The sequence below is a fragment of the Lynx rufus genome, unplaced genomic scaffold (assembly GCF_022079265.1).
Source record: "Lynx rufus isolate CCGP_SWC_20201006 ecotype Redwood Valley unplaced genomic scaffold, mLynRuf1.p SCAF_1, whole genome shotgun sequence".
Classification (NCBI taxonomy): Eukaryota; Metazoa; Chordata; class Mammalia; order Carnivora; family Felidae; genus Lynx; species Lynx rufus.
In genome coordinates, this window is record NW_025814823.1 from 70,981,115 (window position 1) to 71,000,729 (window position 19,615).

The 19,615-nt window shown below is 38.5% G+C and overlaps 1 protein-coding gene across 1 annotated transcript in view; it reads left to right on the top strand.

Annotated features, from left to right (window-relative positions):
• TM9SF2 (transmembrane 9 superfamily member 2) overlaps window positions 1–19,615 on the top strand; it is a 65,914-nt gene that overhangs the window by 13,695 nt on the left and 32,604 nt on the right. The window contains exons 2-4 of the mRNA XM_047081491.1: window positions 5,818–5,885; window positions 9,172–9,265; window positions 15,739–15,866. Coding sequence (XP_046937447.1) covers window positions 5,818–5,885; window positions 9,172–9,265; window positions 15,739–15,866 — 290 coding nt within the window. The remainder of the gene's footprint in view (window positions 1–5,817; window positions 5,886–9,171; window positions 9,266–15,738; window positions 15,867–19,615) is intronic.

The following is a 19,615-nucleotide window of genomic DNA, read 5'->3' on the forward strand; positions in this document are numbered from 1 at the left end:
TCTGTGTCTCCCTCTCTCTCTGTCCCTCCCCTGTTCACACTCTGTCTCTCTTTCAAAAATAAATAAACATAAAAAATTTTTAAAGAAAATAATAAAATAAAAAATAAAAGAGAGCAAAAAGTAAATTAATTTGGTCACGGACAAGTTAAAAAGGTATACTTTAAGAAAATCAAATAATATATTTTTGAGATGATGAGTTGTGAGCTATCATTTATAGAACATGGGAAAGAGATGAAGAATGTCATTGAAGCATTTATGCTTATGGCCAAAAGGCTAATGAAAAACAGTGTCATTCTATGTATGCATGACACTTTGATGTCTAAACCTTGAATTCTGCCTGTAATTCTTTTTTCTTTTTTAACGTTTATTTCTGAGGGAGAGAGAGAGACCGAGTGTGAGCAGGGGAGGGGCAGAGAGAGGGGGAGACACAGAATCCAAAGCAGGCTCCAGGGTCTGAGCCATCAGCACAGAGCCCGACACGGGGCTCAAACCCACACACCGGGAGATCATGACCTGAGCCGAAGTCAGATGCTTAACTGACTGAGCCACTCAGGTGCCCCTCTGCCTGTAATTCTTAATGACATACCTTTTAAGAAAGATATGAGAGTAGGGTGAGGTCCTGAGAAAAGCAGCTGGCATGATCAAGGAGATAATTGAAAAGATTAAGACCTTTCTGTTTTGAAAGATTAATACTCAAAGGAGATAGGAGAAAGTCAGAAAAGGAAAATAGGGTTTTCTCTCACTGTATAATCCTGTAGCCAAAAGATGTGTCATGAAACTTCAGAGTGAACGTCATAGGCTAAGCAAAAATTCTTGTCTCATCCATTGAGTAGAAATGGAAGAAAATTTTACCCTAAATTTATATGCCCTTGGACATATTTTCAGGACAGTGTCCTGAAATTTTTCACATGGCAACAGCTCTTTGGACCCTATGCCCTATTTTGGGTTCTCTAAGATGTTAATTTATGGAATATCGAAAAATAGCTAGAAAGCAGAGCTCAAAGGTTGTCATTGCATTTATATTTTTAAGTGATTGGAAAAATTTGAAAGAATAATATTTAGTGATGAATGAAAATTACATGACAATCGAATTTCAGTGCCCATAAATAAAATTTCATTGGGCTACAGCTGCACTAATTTCACCTGTGTAACATCTGTGGCTGCTTTCATGCTGTACATTGGCGGAGACTGTAAACTTCAAAGCCTAAAGTGATTACTCTCTGGCCCTTTAAGAAGTTTACTGATCTTGGGGGCATCTGGGTGGCTCAGCTGGTTAAGCATCTGATTTCAGCTCAGGTCATGGTCTCGTGGTCAGGAGTTCGAGCCCCCCTGCATCAGGCTCTCTGCTGGCAGCTCAGCGCCTGGAGGTTGCTTCGGATTCTGTTTCCCTCTCTCTAACCCTCCCCTACTCACACTCTGTCTCTATCTCAAAGAATGAATAAACATTAAAAAAAAAAAAAGTTTGCTGATCTCTAGGATAGACTAACAACTTTAGAGTTAATTTTTAGGCAAAGAAAAGATTGTAGTGATTAGAGTAAAAAATAATAAGTATATGAAAAGGGCATATAAATATTACTAAGCAGCATTTCTTTATGTTACTGTGCTTTCTGGTGCTTTATGTTTCTGTGCTTCTAGCCATTAGCCTCCTGTGACTTTTCAAACATAATTAAACAATTCAGTCCTTGAACCCTGCTAACCACATTTTAAGTGACAAATGGCCATGTGTGTATTTGACAGTGCAGATAAGAATATTTCCATCATTGGGGCGCCTGGGTGGCTCAGTAGGTTAAGTGTTCAACTCTTGATTTTGGCTCAGGTCACAATCTTATGGTAGTGAGATTGAGCCCTGAGTAGTGCTCCATGCTGACAGTGTGGAGCCTGCTTAGGATTTTCTCTCTCCCCTCTCTCTCTCTGCCCCTTCCCTGCTCTTTCTCAAATAAAATAAACTTAAAAAGAAAATAGTAAAGTTAAAAAAAAAAGAATATTTCCATCCTTCTTTAAAGTCCTGTTGGAAGGGGCGCCTGGGTGGCGCAGTCGGTTAAGTGTCCGACTTCAGCCAGGTCACGATCTCGCGGTCCGTGAGTTCGAGCCCCGCGTCAGGCTCTGGGCTGATGGCTCGGAGCCTGGAGCCTGTTTCCGATTCTGTGTCTCCCTCTCTCTCTGCCCCTCCCCCGTTCATGCTCTGTCTCTCTCTGTCCCAAAAATAAATAAAAACGTTGAAAAAAAAAATTTAAAGTCCTGTTGGGCATTGCTGCATAATAGTGACTACTTAGTATTTTGTACCAAGTACTGCTCTGGAATCTTCTTAAAACAGCTTGAAGCAGGAGTTATTATTACTTCCATTCTACAAATGAGAAAACTGAGTTAAGTGAAGAAACTTACCCAGGATCACATAGCTAGTAAACGTCATTTTCAGGTTTTAAACTCAGGCAGCGTAGCTTCAAAGTCCCTGCTCTTGATCACTTTGTACTGAATGAAGTTGAAAGTAAGCAATAGGTTTAATTGTGGCACAAGGGATTCAACTTCCGTGGTGAAAATGTGGCTCTACAGATTTTGAAACTGAAAACCTAGAAAGTTCTATAGAATATAATAGCTGCGTTTCTTCCTAAAAAGAAATCTAGAAATGAACTGGATTAGCTTTTTAGGGATCTTTCAGTCTTCATTAAGATACATTAAATAGAATGCTTAGATTCTCAAGTATCTTCATAGCAGTGTTGATCTCTTATAATTAGTGAAAATTATTTGGGCAGAGTAAGCCATCAACTGGGAAATTTGCCTTCACAACAGTTAGGTTTAGGTATATTTGTGTTAATTATTCAAGCATTCTGTAATGCTTAAATGTCATGTCCCATTATCTTCTTAGCTAAAATTTAAACCAATGATAAAGAATGTTTTATGCAAGGACACACAGTTAAATTTTTTGTGTATGTTTGAGACAGTGTTGCCATTGAGTAATTTCATTTCCTTATAATTTTAGGGATTGAATATGATACTGTTTTCACTACTATATACAAAGACTAATGTTTTATCTTCCATTGTATATTAGGAATATCGGGTGAGCATTTATTTTGGCAAAAGAGCAGTGTAGTTTAGGCATTTCCTATTCTGAATATCATTAAATTCATTTGCTTTTATTCACTTAACAAATATATAGCACTTCATGTTTTAGGCACTTTTTGTAAGTACTTTATAAATGTTAACTCATTTAATCCTCATACCTCTATGAGGTAAATACTGTATCCCCATTTTGCAGATAAGGAAACTGAGATGTTAAATAACTTGACCAAATAGTAAGTGCTGGGATTTGAACCCAGGCAAACTGGCCCTAGAGTCTGTATCCTTTGCTTTTCTAGTGGCAGTGTATTATTTGTACAAACTACATCAAACATCTTGTCTCACCTTTGGGATATTAACAATTATAGAGGACTGCTTAGCAGTACCAGTGAACAAGATCAAAGTGACAAATGTGGCTTTATGCCATTCCAGGTAGCCCCATGATTAGAGTCCAGAGACAGCCATAGCAGTCTAACTCTATTAATATACTTATCCAAGGTAAACAGCTCCTATGTAAATGTTTTTGGTTAGCACGTAAAGCACTTCAGGGCATAAATTACTTACTGGCTTCTTCAACTTCAACTAAAGAATTCTGTCATGAATTGCAGTGAGCCCCTATTGAGAGTGGATATGTATTTTGGGTTCTGCAGAACTTCAAATATATCTTGGAGACATTTGGGGAGCTTCAGTAGGAGGAAGTATGGCTTGGGCAAAAGGCATGAACAGACACTTTCAAAGAAGACATCTAGACGGCTAACAGACACATGGAAAGATGCCCAATATCACTCATCCTCAGAGTAATACAAATCAAAACCACAATGAGATACCACCTTATACCTGTCAGAATGGTTAAAACTAACAACTCAGGAAACAACAGATGTTGGCGAGGATGTGGAGAAAGGGGGACACTTTTGCACTGCTGGTGGGAATGCAAACTGGTGTAGCCACTCTGGAAAACTGTGGGGATTCATCAAAAAATTAAAAATAGAGCTACCCTATGACCCAGGAATTGCACTATTAGGTATTTATCCAAAGGATACAAAAATGCTGCTTTGAAGGGGCACATGCACCCCAATGTTTATAACAGTGCTATCGACAATAGCCAAAGTATGGAAAGAACCCAAATGTCCACCAACTGATGAATGGATAAAGAAGAGGTGGGGTGCCTGGGTGGCTCAGTTGGTTAAGTATCTGACTTTGGCTCAGGTCACGATTTCATGGTTTGGGAGTTCGAGCCCCACTTTGGGCTCTGCTGTCAGTGCAGGGTCCACTTCAGATCCTGTTTCTCTCTCTCTGTCTTCCTCTGTCTTAACAAAAGTAAACATTAAAAAAAAAAAAGAGGCTTGGTATATATATATATATATATATATATATATATATGTATAATACACACACACACACACACACACACACACACAATGGAATATTACTTGGCAATCAAAAAGAATGAAATCTTGCCATTTGCAACAACATGGATGGAACTAGAATATATTACGCTAAGCAAAATAAGTCAGTCAGAGAAAGATAAGTATCATACGATTTCACTCATGTGGAATTTAAGAAACAAAACAGGTGAACATAGGGGAAGGGAAGGAAAAATAAGATAAAAACAAAGAGGGAGGCAAACCAGAAGAGACTCTTTTTTTTTTAATAACTTTTTAAAGTTTATTTATTTTGAGAGAGAGAGAGAGAGAGCGAGCACAGCAGGGACAGAAAGAGGGAAATAGAATCCCAAGCAGGCTCTGCACTGTCAGTGCGGAGCCTGTTGTGGAGCTCGAATTCACCAACCATGAGATCATGACCTGAGTCTGAGCTGAAACCAGGAGTCGAACGCTTAACTGACTGAGCCACCCAGGCACCCCCAGAAGAAACTCTTAAGTACAGAGGATAAACTGAGGGTTGCTGGAGGCGTGTTGGGTGGGGCTATGGGCTAAATGGGTGACAGGCTTTGAGGAGGGCACTTGGTGGGATGAGCACTGGGTGTTGTATGTAGTGATGAATCACTAAATTCTACTCCTGAAACCATTATTACACTATATGTTAACTGACTTGGATTTAAATAAAATTTTAAAAATAAATTGAAAAAAAAAGCTGAACTATAAAAAATAAATAAATAAAAGGAAGTATGGCTTTAAATTAGCCTGTATTTCCTAGGAAGGTGATATAACTTTTCTCCTCTTTCCCCATTGTGGAACTTGATTTGGTCTTTGTGAATTTCCTCACTGTTATTACCTTTGTAGTTAAGCACTCTCCAATTGAATCAGAGCAGTCCTCCAAAGTTAAATCATCTTTCCATTGTCTATCTCCTGTCTGTTTAAGAGCAGTGGTTGTATTTCTAGTATAGTTGATCTAGAAATTTCTTCTGACTTGGAAGCATTTCTTGACTGCTATGAGAATGTTTAAGAAAAAGTTGTTTAAAAATAAAAATTATTTTTGTGCTGCAGAATGAAATATTGATTTTGAAAAACAGACTTTTAAGAATGGCATCTATATTGACATGATGAATGATTTAAATATCTTAATTTTTAAGAAATTTTATAACTTAAAAAACATTTAGAAATTATTGGAGACATTTTCAACTATGAAAATATTTTGTTGTAATTTAACTGTATATAAGCCCACTTAGTGAATGGATTTATGAGAGAAATGTTTAAATATCATAAAGTTTTAATTTCAAACACGTCAAATTATTTTTCAGTTCTAAACATGACTTAAGTTTTGATCTCCAGTTTATATTCTAATTCTGTGTTTCCTCATTTTCAGGCTGAAATAGAACTATTCGTGAACAGGCTTGATTCAGTGGAATCTGTTCTTCCTTATGAATACACAGCGTAAGTTTTTTAGCTTGATTTTTATATAAAATTGCATGTAACTCGGGTTGCCTGGTTAGCTCTGTTGAGTGTCAGTCAGTTGAGTGTCCGTTGAGTGTCCAACTCTTGATTTTGGCCCAGGTCATGATCCCAGGGTCATGGGATCGAGCCCAGCATTGGGCTCCATTCTGAGCATGGATCCTGCTTAAGATTCTCTAAAATATAAAAATAAAATTGTATACGACTTATCAGAATTTTGTACTTTTAGAATTTTATTTTCTCCATAGTTATGGATAAATTTATATGTGCTTTAAAAATGTACAGGGCCTAAAAACATTTTTTAAAGGGTATTCTTTATTCCAAGGTAGGGTTAGAATGTGAAATGTGATCTTTTCAATAGAAGCACCAACTAAAACAGTGGATTTCCATTTTTATCTCAGTGGACAAAAAGCCATTGTGTTTTCTTTAAATTTTTTAATTATAGGGGCACCTGGGTAGCTTAGTCACTTAAGTGTCCAACTTTTTTTTTTTTTTTTTAATGTTTATTTTTAAGAGAGAGAGCAATCCAGAGCGTGAGTCAGGGAGAAGCAGAGAGAGAGTGGGAGACACAGAATCAGAAGCAGGTTCCAGGCTCCATACTGTCAACACAGAGTCCGACACAGGACTCGAACTCAGTAACATGAGCTGAAGTCTGATGCCCAACCTACAGAGCCACCTACGTGCCCCATGAGTGTCCAACTCTTGATTTCAGCTCAGGTCATGATCTTATGGTGGTGAAATTGAGCCCTGAGTTGGGCTTAGGGCTGACAGTACAGAGCCTACTTGGGATTCTTGCTCTTCCTCTCCCTCTCTGCCACCCATCCCCCAATAAATAAATAAACTTAAAAAAATAGATTTTTTAATTATAAAAATACTCAAAACATTTTTAAGTTTATGTATTTATTTTCAGAGGAAGAGTGCATGTGTATGCCGTGTGAGCGAGCAGGGGAGGAGCAGAGAGAGGGGGAGAGAGAATCCCAACAGGCTCCGCACTGTCAGTCCAGAGCCTAACAGAGGCTCAATCCCACCAACTGTGAGATCCTGACCTGAGCAGAAATCAAGAGCCCGAAGCTTAACTGACTGAGCCACTCAGGTGCCCCCAAACTCCACATAATTTTAAACAAAATTCTTTTTTTTTTGTTTTTAAATGTTTATTTTTGAGAGAGACACACACAGGGCGAGCAGGAGAGGGACAGAGAGAGAAAGAGACAGAATCTGAAGCAGGCTCCAGGCTCTGAGCTGTCAGCACAGAGCCTGATGTGGGGCTCAAACTTATCAATGGTGAGATCATGACCTGAGCTGATGTCAGACGCTCAACCAACTGAGCCACCCAGGTGCCCCTTAACAAAATTCTTATGTCCTACATAATCAATCCCCAGAAATAATTGCTTTGTTTTCTGCTCCTCCTACATTTTTTTCTCTGCATATTCTAATGTACCTAACCACATCTATACATTTTTGTTTTAAACAAAAGTAGTTTTGCACCTTGTTTTTCTCATCTAATCTTTTCACGTTAATACACAGCCATAGCTACCCCAGTCTTTTTCGTAGTTGTTTATGCTTTTTTTTTTTTTTAACATTTATTTATTTTTGAGACAGAGAGAGACAGAGCATGAACAGGGGAGGGTCAGAGAGAGAGGGAGACACAGAATCGGAAGCAGGCTCCAGGCTCTGAGCCATCAGCCCAGAGCCCGACACGGGGCTCAAGCTCACGGACGGTGAGATCGTGATCTGAGCTGAAGTCGGACGCCCAACTGACTGAGCCACCCAGGCGCCCCTTGTTTTGTTTTTTAAAGTAAGCTCTCACCCAGTGTGGGGCCTGAACTCATGACCCTGAGATCAAGAGTTGCATGCCCTACCAACTGAGCCAGCCAGGCACCCCTGTTTGTTGTTTCATTGTAGAGGTTGTGTAGAGTTGTGTATAATTTGTTCCACTATATCTCTGTTTTTGAACATTTTATTATTTTAACTTTTTTGATATTATAAAAAATTTTTAATGTATATATAACCTTTATTCATTTGATCACTATATACCCTATTGAGTATAAAACAGTTCCTAAATTTTATCTGGCTTCTAAATTTTTGTTGTATTTAAGAGGTTTAAGAGAAAATATGTGCTTACTATAGAAAAAAAGCACACACCAAAAAGTGAGACTATCCTATTAGAATCCAGATGCCTAACTACGTATTAGAAGGAAGTACAACATTCATAAATGGATGGACTGTTATTTATGTAACTATTGGAGACGAGACCTAAATGCTCCTTTCACTTTTTGTTTCTTTTGTTTTGTTAAATAAACAAACATATTTCCTGAAATCTTTGTGGGATGTATCGGGGAAAATTCAGTGGATCTCTTACGTCCACTACATGGAAAGTCTTCATTTGAGGACTTCCTGGCCCCAGTTTGGTGGGTTTGTTTTTTTTTTAAGATTTTTAAGTAATCTCTACGCCCAACGTGGGGCTCAAACTCACAACACCAAGATCCAGAGTTGCATGCTCCACCAACTGAGGCAGCCAGGCGCCCCCAACCAGCCTGTTTTTTATCACCGAAGATTCATCTTTGTTTTGGGAATCTAATCTGTAGCCATCACTGCATGGGTCCTGAGTGCTCCCATATCATTCCAGAATGAACACAAGAACTGTCCTTTAATTTTCTATAGCAAAGCTGAAATTTGACTGTAATGTTTAAAGCAAATTATTTTGAAACCTGGTTAATAATCCAAGGGAATTACAGAGAACCTTATAGCTGACTGATTATGGCTTCTTCACAATTCTCTGCTCTCTAGGGTCTGTCTTGCCATGCTTCTCATGTTGGGATGTGTTAGCCATTGTATAGGGATGAGGCATAAACCCAGGGAACTTTGACATATCTTCCTGAAATGTTATTAATTAAAGCTTTGGATTAGAAAGTTAGAACAAAAGGAGATAAGTTAATGGAAAATTTGCTTGAAGAAGAAAGATACCAGTTTTATCATTGGAATGAACAAAAATAAGTATATCGTGTTAACTTTTTAAATTCTGTAATTTACATCTTCATAAAAGATATTTAGACATCAAAGTTTTCTCGGGCATAATTTTCTGACGTTTTGCTTTTTTGCTTTGGGGAGATGTACATGGAACTTGGAGTGTGAATATATTTCTTATTCAACTACTAGAGCTACTGGAATGATCAGTACTTAATTTCTGCCCTCTAGATTGAATAGGGGCTTGATATGTCATTGTTTCCTTTTATGTGTAAAAGCTTAAATACTTCCCCCCCCCCCCCAGGTTTGATTTTTGCCAAGCATCAGAAGGAAAACGCCCATCTGAAAATCTTGGTCAGGTGTTATTTGGGGAAAGAATTGAACCTTCACCATATAAGGTTGGTATTCAGTGTGACATAGAGGTCATTTAGTTGTTCCTTTCTTTCTCATTCATTCTTTTTTCTTTATTTTTTCCTTACAGAAAAGCCTAAGATAACTTAGCTGTTATATCTAAAGAGGATTTCATTTCTCTTTTAGCTCTGGGAATAATTTTTTAATGTTAACGGTTTAGAAGGATTCCTCTCCTCATGATATGTCACGGATAAATTTGTCTTAACAAACATTCATATATCAGTTTTTTTTTTTAATTTTTTTAACATTTATTTATTTTTGAGAGACAGAAAGAGACAGAGCATGAGCGGGGGAGGAGCAGAGAGAGAGAAGGAGACCCAGAATCTGAAGCAGGCTGCAGACTCTGAGCAAGCTGTCAGCACAGAGCCTGATGCAGGGCTTAAACCCACAAACTGCGAGATCATGACCTGAGCCGAAGTCAGATGCTCAACCGACTGAGCCATCCAGGCCCCCTCATATATCAGTATTCTAAATGATAAGTTGGTGGCCTAAAGGATAGGACTCAAGACACTCTTCCTTATGTTACAGAGGGACCAGAAACCCAGGCCTCCGTCATGAAAAGTTGCCGCAGCTGCTCCACATCTCCTTCTCCCTCTTTGGGAGTATTCATACATATTTACCTACTCTCTCCTAGCAAGTATAGCACTACTTGGGTTCCCCCATTGGGGGTTTTGGGAAGCTAACCTTTCTCTTTTGACCATTGAAAATATATTTGGAATGTTCTCGGTATATTTTTAGAAACCAAACTAAGCACAATATAAGATACTGTCTTCAATGTGTGTACTCCATCATCACCCAGAATTACTCCTTTTTTTTTTAGTTTATTAAAAAAATTTTTTTTAATGTTTATTTTTGAGAGAGAGAGAGAGAGAGAGAGAGTGGGGGAGGGGCAGAGGGAGGGTGAGACACAGAATCTGAAGCAGGCCTCAGGCTCTGAGCCGTCAGCACAGAGCCGGACACAGCGCTCAAACCCACAAACCACAAAATCATGACCTGAGCTGAAGTCAGATGCTTAACTGACTAAGCCACCCAGGCACCCCTATTTATTTATTTTGAGAGAGACAGAGAGAGTGCAAATCAGGGAGAGGCAGGGAGAGAGGGAGAGGGAAAAAGGGAGAGAGAGAGAGAGAGAAAGAAAGAGAATCCCAAGCAGTCCCCACACTGTCAGGACAGAGCCCGATGTGGGGCTTGATCCCATGACTGTGAGATCATGACCTGATCCGAAATCAAGAGTTGGATATTCAACTAACTGAGCCACCCAGGCGCTCCCTGGAATTATTCTTTTAAATCTGTAAACACTTAAGCCTATTTTTCTTCCATGTTGTGCAGTACCCTATTCATTTTACATCTTTTCCCCCTGCTACACAAAGAATGATGCTCACTCTCTTTTAGAAAAATTAAACTAGTTTATCATAACAATGTATCACCATATAAAAACTTAAATGATGCAGAATAATATGAAATGAAAAGTAAGTCTTTCTCCCCCTACCCCCAGTTTTACATCAGTTTCTTTTTTTCTTAATTAAAAAAAATTGTTTTTTTAACGTTTATTCATTTTTGAGAGACAGAGACAGAGCATGAGTGGGGAAGGGGCAGAGAGAGAGGAAGACACAGAATCTGAAGCAGGCTCCAGGCTCAGAGCTGTCAGCACAGAGCCCGACGCGGGGCTCGAACTCACGAACCATGAGATCATGACCTGAGCCGAAGTCGGTTGCTCAACCGACTGAGCCACCCAGGCGCCCCATTACGTCACAGTTTCTTATTAATCTTTCCTGAAATTTCCCATGTACTTACAACGATATATAAATAAAATTAGACTTGACTTGTTTATGATTTAACATATTATTCTGCACTGTGAATTTTTCCTTTAAGTCTCTACTTTGGACATCTCTCTGTATTCATTTTAATTGCTGTAACTTGACTCCAGGTTTTATTCCCCAGGCTAATTCCTCTCTCAGTGTCTCATCCTTGTCTTCTACGACTTAGACCCTATGGTTAGCTGCCTTCTCTGCTTCTCACTAAGCACTGCCATCTATTTTCTTTGGCACTTCATTGCGCTGAGCATCTGTCCAGCAAATCCCCAAACCTAGAGTTGTCCCACTACCCACCTAATCCCCTCTAACACTACACTACACTGGGGAAAAGACGCATAATTGTGCAAGTTTAGTCCACATAAGTATATGATTTTACAGTTTTCAACCATAAGTCCTCTTAAAATAATTATAATTTTAAAATTTCTACCCTAAAGATGCCCGTAGTTTAAAATTTTTTCAAAGACAGATTTGAAGGCATATGGGATGAGGCCACTGGGAAGGAAGGAGCTCAAAGTATATGGACATGGGTATTACTGTGCCGGGCAAGCGTATTAATTGTGTATCATCTTAATTGTGTATCACTCCCTGATGTGATATTTTGAAAGATTACTTTGGAAGTTATTGTACTGTTTTTATAGTAGAGGGTGATTTTCAGGCATATTTATTAAATTATACAATCAACTTAAGATATTCCTGTGGTGCCTCAGCCCCATCATTCTGTTTAGTTATGCCTTTGCCTTGACAAATAATGGAAGGAAAGAGCATCAATAACATCGTCAGTGAACTTGAGGGACAGCAGGAGTTTCTTGCAGTAAACAGCTCATAGCAGGTTGCAGATAAACAGAGGAAAGGCCAGCAAAATATTCAAACCCCGGAAGAAGTTTGTCCCTTTGGGGAAGAATTTAAGGGCAAATTCTGTCCATGGTAGGTTCCCTCCAGGATATATTTATTTACAGGAAAAGACAGCCTTGCTTATGCAAAGGACCCTTCTTCTAGGCCTAGTACTTTGCACATTTAATTTTGAACCAGGAGTTGAGGTAAAATAGAACAGGAGTGCTTTAAAATGGAGAGACGTGCATCTCACATTTTGTATGAGTTTCCTAGGAGTTTTTAGGATCAAGATTTGTGCTAAAACAAAATCTTTAAGTCCCCCAAGCTTAAAGAGACAGAGTAGGCATTTCTTAAGACTAAGGCATAGGTAAACAGAAACATGGGGATAAGAGATTAGATTTTCGGGGCGCCTGGGTGGCTCAGTCGGTTGAGCGTCCGACTTCGGCTCTGGTCACGATCTTGTGGTCCGTGAGTTCGAGCCCCGCGTCGGGCTCTGGGCTGATGGCTCGGAGCCTGGAGCCTGCTTCCATTCTGTGTCTCCCTTTCTCTGCCCCTCCCCTGTTCATGCTCTGTCTCTGTCTCAAAAATAAACGTTAAAAAAAAAAAATTAAAAAAAAAAAAAGATTAGATTTTCATTCAAGTCAGCCATAAATGCAATGACTCATATTTTTCAGTATTGATTCAGTATTCTTTGTCCTTTATTTTCATAGAATTTTGCCTTATTTTTTAACGTTTATTTTTGAGAGAGAGAGAGAGAGAGAGAGAGAGAGAGAGCGAGCGAGCACGAGTCGGGGAGGAGCAGAGAGAGAGGGAGACCCAGAATATGAAACAGGCTCCAGGTTCTGAGAGCTGTCAGCACAGAGCCTGGCATGGGGCTCAAACTCACAAACTGTGAGATCATGACCTGAGCCAAACTCCGATACTTAACCACCTGAGCCACCCAGGCACCTCTTATTTTGCCTTATTTTAGATCTGCAGTAAAAACAATGGTAACAACCAGCAACAAAACAAAACCTCAAATCTGCTTTGCTGTCTTTTATCTCTGACTGCTGTTGAGGTCAGGAAAACAAGATTGTGTGTTAAGTGAAGCTGGAGCCACATTCTCAGGGTCATAGACTCATCCCAGATCTAACCAGTCATCCATATTCATTTGCTCAGTTAGTATGTTCGTGCCAGGCACTTTGGTAGGTATGGCATGCAGCAGTGATCGGAGACAAAAATCTCTGTCCTCATGGACCTTATATTCTGATGAGGAGAAGGAAACAAAATGAATTACTAAAGTACATACTGTGTCCATTGCTGATGGAAAAACTATCAAAAATAAGTCAGGGAAGGTGAATGAAGAATTGGCAATTTTAAATGGGCCAGCAGAAGTCTTGCTGAGTGAGAAGGTAACATTCGAGCAAAAGACCTGAGGCAAGTAAAGGAGTGAACCATGTGAATATCTGGGGGAATGTTCTCTGTGAAGATAGCAGCACATGCACCCGTTCTAAGATGTGAGCTTGCCTGGTGGGCTGAAGGTACAGAAATAGTTGGTGTGACTTGAGCGAGTGAGCAAGATAGAGAATAGCAGGGAATGAGGGCAGAGAAACAATGGGACCATATCACATAGGAACTCCTAGGCCACTGTAAAGACTGGCTTGTATATCTGAGCAAGATGGTTAACACTGAAGGATATTGAGTAGGCTTAAATTTTAACAGGATCACTAGGGCTGCTGTGTTGAGGAGGACCATGGGAGAGCAAGGAGAGAAGCCGGAGACTGGTTAGGAGGCTGACACAATCGTAGAGATATGTATGACCCGATAATAGCTCAGACCATGGAGTATAGGAGTAGGTGTTGTGTTGTCAGAATCTCAAAAGCTGGCTACATTTTGAAGGTGGGGTCAGTACAACAGAATTTGCTAAGGGATGGCATGTGGGGTGTGGATTTCCTATTTTCTAGAATGGGACAGTCTGGGAAGAGCAGGTTTGGGGGGAATGGGAAATTAGGCATCTAAATAGAGATGTAAACACTTCAATATATGTGTCTGGCATTGGAGGAGGGGTTCAGCCTAGATATATATATTTGAAAATCATCATTGGTGTAAAAATCAGTGTATCAGGAACTCTTGAGATCCCCAAGGGGGTGTGGGTATAGATAATGAAGAGGAAGATTCCAAGGATTGAGCCTTGGGGCACTTGGTGTTACTAGGTGAGGAAGATGAGAAGGATTCAGCAAAAGAGACTACCTCAAAGGTGGGAGGATTACATGAGTTAATAAATGCTTATTATGATGATTAAGCATCCTCTCCAGTTTTACTATTTTCCTTCACAGTTGAACACAGAGTTGACTTGCCTAAACCCAGTAAGCACTGGATTGAGGCGTAAGATTTGCCACTTTTAGTATAACTAGCAGTGTCTATGCTGAATGTAAATTTGACACTTACCCTCTAATTCCTTAGTATGTATACTTCTTTTTTTTCATTTTCCTCCCTTTAAAAAGGAACTTATAAGGTGTATATAAGGTTAAGAATATTAGATAATTGCACAAACATTGCTGCATTTACAGAAGTAGCAATGTAGACAAAACTTAACTCTTAGCTGACAGGTGGCAGCAGTGGGCTGCGCTTGAAGCTCTCCTCTGCCAGCTCATGCACAAAAACTGATTTAGGTGTTTTAATCATGTGCAAAGGATTGAACTGCTTAAAAGTGAAACATATGCAAGGTTTTTTTGTTTTTGTTTTTGTTTTTTTTAACTCCATGTAATAAAGTTTGAGTTTATTGAATGGTATACAATTGCAGACTATATATAGTTTAATAAATTACAGCCTTTAGAAAACTAGGGAATACTTTTTTTTTTAATTTTTTAATGTTTATTATTTTTGAGAGAGAGAGAGAAAGAGTGCAAGCGGGGGAGGGGCAGAGAGAAAGAGAGACACAGAATCTGAAAGGCTCCAGGCTCTGAGCTGTCAGCACAGAGCCTGACATGGGGCTCGAACCCACGAGCCGTGAGATCATGACCTGAGCCCAAGTCAGAGGCTTAACCGATCGAGCCACCCAGGCGCCCCAGAAATACGTTTTTAAAATGAAGACATAAGTGTATCTTGATAAAATAAACTTACATTATGCAGTATGTTATGAATACCATTATTTTTACACATGAAATAAGTCATAGGCTCCAAAATTGGAGGACTCCTTAGTGTTTTAACTTTTAAATTATTAATTTTTGTTTAAACCTTATTTGTTTCAATTTTATTTAAATAAGATCATGAAAATTGACAGTCTTTTCAAATGTGTGTAAAAAGAGAAGCACATTTACCCTGAGTTTTAGACATCCAAATTTGACTTTTTCTTGTGTCATCACAGTCTGTTACTTACTGCTGAATCTCTATTACCTGGCTCATAGGGGGCACTTAACAAACATCCATCAAATGAATATATGGGCATAAAAACTTGTCTGCTTATTACTAGAAAGCCTTCAACTCCATCATTTCAAAACATCAGAGGCCATTACTATAGAAGAACTGATTTCCATTTTGTTCTACATGTGGTTTTTTTTTCCCCTTTTAAGGTTCATTTACATTTAAAAGGTGAGTGGATTCAAATTATCGAAAATAAAAATAAAAACTGTTACTTATCAAAAGAAAAATTGATTTAGATTTTTAGAGAAATAGATTAAAATTTAAATGTAATTGAAGTATGAGAAATTTTACAATATTATCAATATTAACGCACTGAAGTAATTTGACAAGACCAGTATTTTTACTCTGCTTATGGCATAGGTGTGAAGGACCTAGATATTTTTTAATTTGCTTTTCACTTTATTTTAATACAGTTTACATTTAATAAGGAGGAGACCTGCAAGCTTGTCTGTACAAAAACATACCATACAGAGAAAGCTGAAGACAAACAAAAATTAGAATTCTTGAAAAAAAGCATGCTACTGAATTATCAACATCACTGGTAAGACATGGAGATTTTGGACTGTTGGTATTTTCCTTTTCTAGATGAAACCTCTGTTTCGTTGACTGTATAAATTACTTCATTAACTCGATAAAATATAGCAAATCTGTTGATTTTTTTGTTGATAGTAATAGCATGAAGTCTGACTTTTAGGTGCCAAGGATTACTAAGGTTGACAGCTTAAAGTATCATTTTTAACTGCTTAGATTACTGTAATATCTGGTACTTCTTTTGGTTCCTAGACCTGGTACCTAGAGTACTTCTTTTTTTCACATGTATTTAATAAGAACATATTCATGCTTTGGGGAAAGGACCTGGATCAGTCATCTAGAAAAATACTGTTATTTTATACTTGGAGGCCTTAAAAAAGACCATGGGAAAACAAACTTGAACGTCATTTAATGTTTGATACATAGCATCTGCTTCAAATAAAACAGTTACATTTTGAGTAACCTGTTTTTTATTTTATACACTGTGATGTTACATTAACTAGGTCTTTACCAGTTTGTGTTACAATCAAAAAGCATTTAAACCTATTTTATTTTTGCTTCTAAAGTAGTTAACTCAAAAAAATAAGGTAGTATTGACTCTTTATACATAATTCAAATGTAGAATATTTTTAAAAGGGTCTGAAAATCCAACTTTTGAAGTATGATCATTATTCTTCAAGATAATTTTGCTGACAAATACCTTACTCTGTGTGGGGTTCTAATTTACATATGTTTTGCCTCTTCTAAAAAGTATAAGGTACTGGAGATAGTGAACAAGAAGACTGTCTTCATGTACTTCCTCTTGAATGTTTATCCTATCAGTATCTCATGCTCACTTGCCCAGTGCAAGGGAGGTTAGGAACCATTGATCTCAGTTTGACATGCCCAGACCCTGTGGCTCAAATACTGTGGTTGGAGCCTGTCATTCTATCTTGCCCCCTAAAAGTCCTAGAGAGGGGCAACCTTGGGTCACTTGCCCATCCGTGAACTAGTCTGTCTGTAATTAGGGGAATTCATTCTGATTGGCCAGACCTTGATAGAATCTGTTTCAGTCTGCTAAACCAGATGGGAACAAGTTTCTCATAGCAGAACACCGTTGGAATAAGGAAGGACACTTGCCCATTACACTTGTGTCAGCTTCTTCCTCTTGTGAGCCTCAGTGCAAACAAGAACTTGAAATCTCCTCATTTCTTTGGTACTGTGAGAATACTATGTAATTGCTGAATCAGTGTAAGTTGGGTACATTTGCTTATTCATAAGTAATTGAAATTTTCCTTGGTATTTTCAGTTTGCTTCAAATTGTTAACAGCCTTCAAAATGATACCTAAGGCTCAGTTTTTAGAGTTTCATGTTAGCCTCATTCACCTCCGTTTACTCGAGGAGGTGTAAACGTTTAGAGTAATAGCTACTCTATCCGTTTAGCTATTAATAGCTACTCACTTGTTGACAGAATAAAGAATGACTTCAGGCCTATAGGTATTTTTAGTTATTTCTTCTACCCTCTGTTCTTGGAATACTGTCAAGAAGCTTGCTCCTAAAGATAATAGAAGCACCTCTTCTTCAGTAGCTTAGAAATATTTCTAACTAATTTATGATGGAATTAACATAGGTACTCTTTGTTGCCAAAATGCATAATAAAAAGAATAAACAATTTAAAATAGTTTATGAAGTTAGCATTTGATAATGAAATTGATTCAGTAATTTGTGATAGGTATATCAGTTGCAAACTTACGCTATATTCTGCCTGAAAAACTTGAAACTTGCTGGTGATTAATCATTTTATTGTTGTATCAGAAGAGTTTATGATTTCAGGTCTGAAACTATTAGCCAAACTCTAAGCTGTATCACAAATATATCGTCTGGTAATTGTGGACAATGGACTTAAGTCTTTATTATTATTATTTTTTTTATGTTTATTTTTGAGAGAGAGAGACACAGAGTGAGAGTGGGGGGAGGGGCAGAGAGAGAGGGAGACACAGAATCTGAATCAGGCTCCAGGCTCTGAGCTGTCAGCACAGAGCCTGATGCAGGGCTCAAATCCACAAACCGCGAGATCATGATCTGAGCCAAAGTCGGACACTTAACCAACTGAGGCATCCAGGCGCCCCTGGGCTTTAGTCTTTAAATGTTTTTTAATGTTTATTTATTTTTGCGAGAGAGAGAGAGAGAGAGAGAGAGAGCGAGCGTGAGCTAGGGAGGGGTGGAGAGAGAGACACCCACAGAATCTGAAGCAGGCTCCAGGCTCTGAACTGTCAGCACAGAGCCCTACACAGGGCCTGACCCATAACCCATGAGATCTTGACCTGCGCTGAATGAAGTCCGACGCTTAACCGACTGAGCCACTCAGGTGCCCCTGGGCTTTAGTCTTTAAATCAGTACATTACACATTTGGAAAATGTTGGTTCACATTGATAATTTAGTTGAACCCTAAGTTGAGTATATTTCTGTCTTTGACTTACTTCAGAAAGTTTTTACTGTGTAACTTGATTTTCAGCATAGATACCGGAGTTGATAGAGATAAAATAGCATGAACCTTTAGAAATCTGAAAGACCTTTAAAAGTGTAGTGTTATGTTATGGAATTTTATTGTGAATGTAGCACTTCTTATTAACCTTTGCACTGAGACATTTGGGGAGAGCGTAATCATTTTCTAAATTATGAAACAGTATATATCTGTGAAAAAACACAAGCAGCGTAGGAAAATATCAAGTAAAAAGTAAACATCTTCTACCACCCTCAACTTCTTTAATCCTGTTCCCCAGAGGTAGCAGTATTATTTCTCATGTGTTCCCAGATATTCTGTGCATATGCAGGCATATAACAGGAGTGTACCTGTTTAAAATAGTGCAACTGAAGTATTGTACATATTATTCTGCAAACTTGCGCATTTCTTTTCAGAAAATCTGGGCGTTTGTCATGTAAAAGCACATCTGTAGACCTGTATCTACCTTATTCTTTTCATAATTGTGTAGTATTACATTGCATGAATGAACTGTAGTTTTTCCCCCCATGACGTTTTTAACCTTACTACCTTTTAAACGATTACAATAACCGAATATTAGCTAATAAGCCAACCCATTTAGAGAACAGTTAATTAAGAATAGTTAATTTCCTTATCTAAATTGACAAATACTTTTAATTCATAATTTGGGATGTTGGAACACAATTTGAGGATTTTCTTGCCTTATTCTGTCCTGAGCTACTTCTTTTTTTTTTTTTTTTAATTTTTTTTTTTAATTTTTTTTTTCAACGTTTATTTATTTTTGGGACAGAGAGAGACAGAGCATGAACGGGGGAGGGGCAGAGAGAGAGGGAGACACAGAATCGGAAACAGGCTCCAGGCTCCGAGCCATCAGCCCAGAGCCTGACGCGGGGCTCGAACTCACGGACCGCAAGATCGTGACCTGGCTGAAGTCGGACACTTAACCGACTGCGCCACCCAGGCACCCCTGTCCTGAGCTACTTCTTGATTCTTGAGACTAGTGTTTTGATACTAGCACCAGGCACCAAATTCCCTTCAGCTATACTCTGCATGGTTTGTGCTTATACTTCTTGCCCAAATTTCCAGGTGTTTGTGACATTTTATTTATAAAAGTATAATTATATAACTAGGTATCACAGTACTTACGTTTTCTAGCTTATTGGACAGAGAGGGGTCTTTGAAGATATTTTAGTCCAGTGAGTTCTAATCCTGGATCTCAGCAAGCTAGCAGTGGGAAAATGTTTTTAAAAATTCAAAATCCTAACAGATAGTGTAAA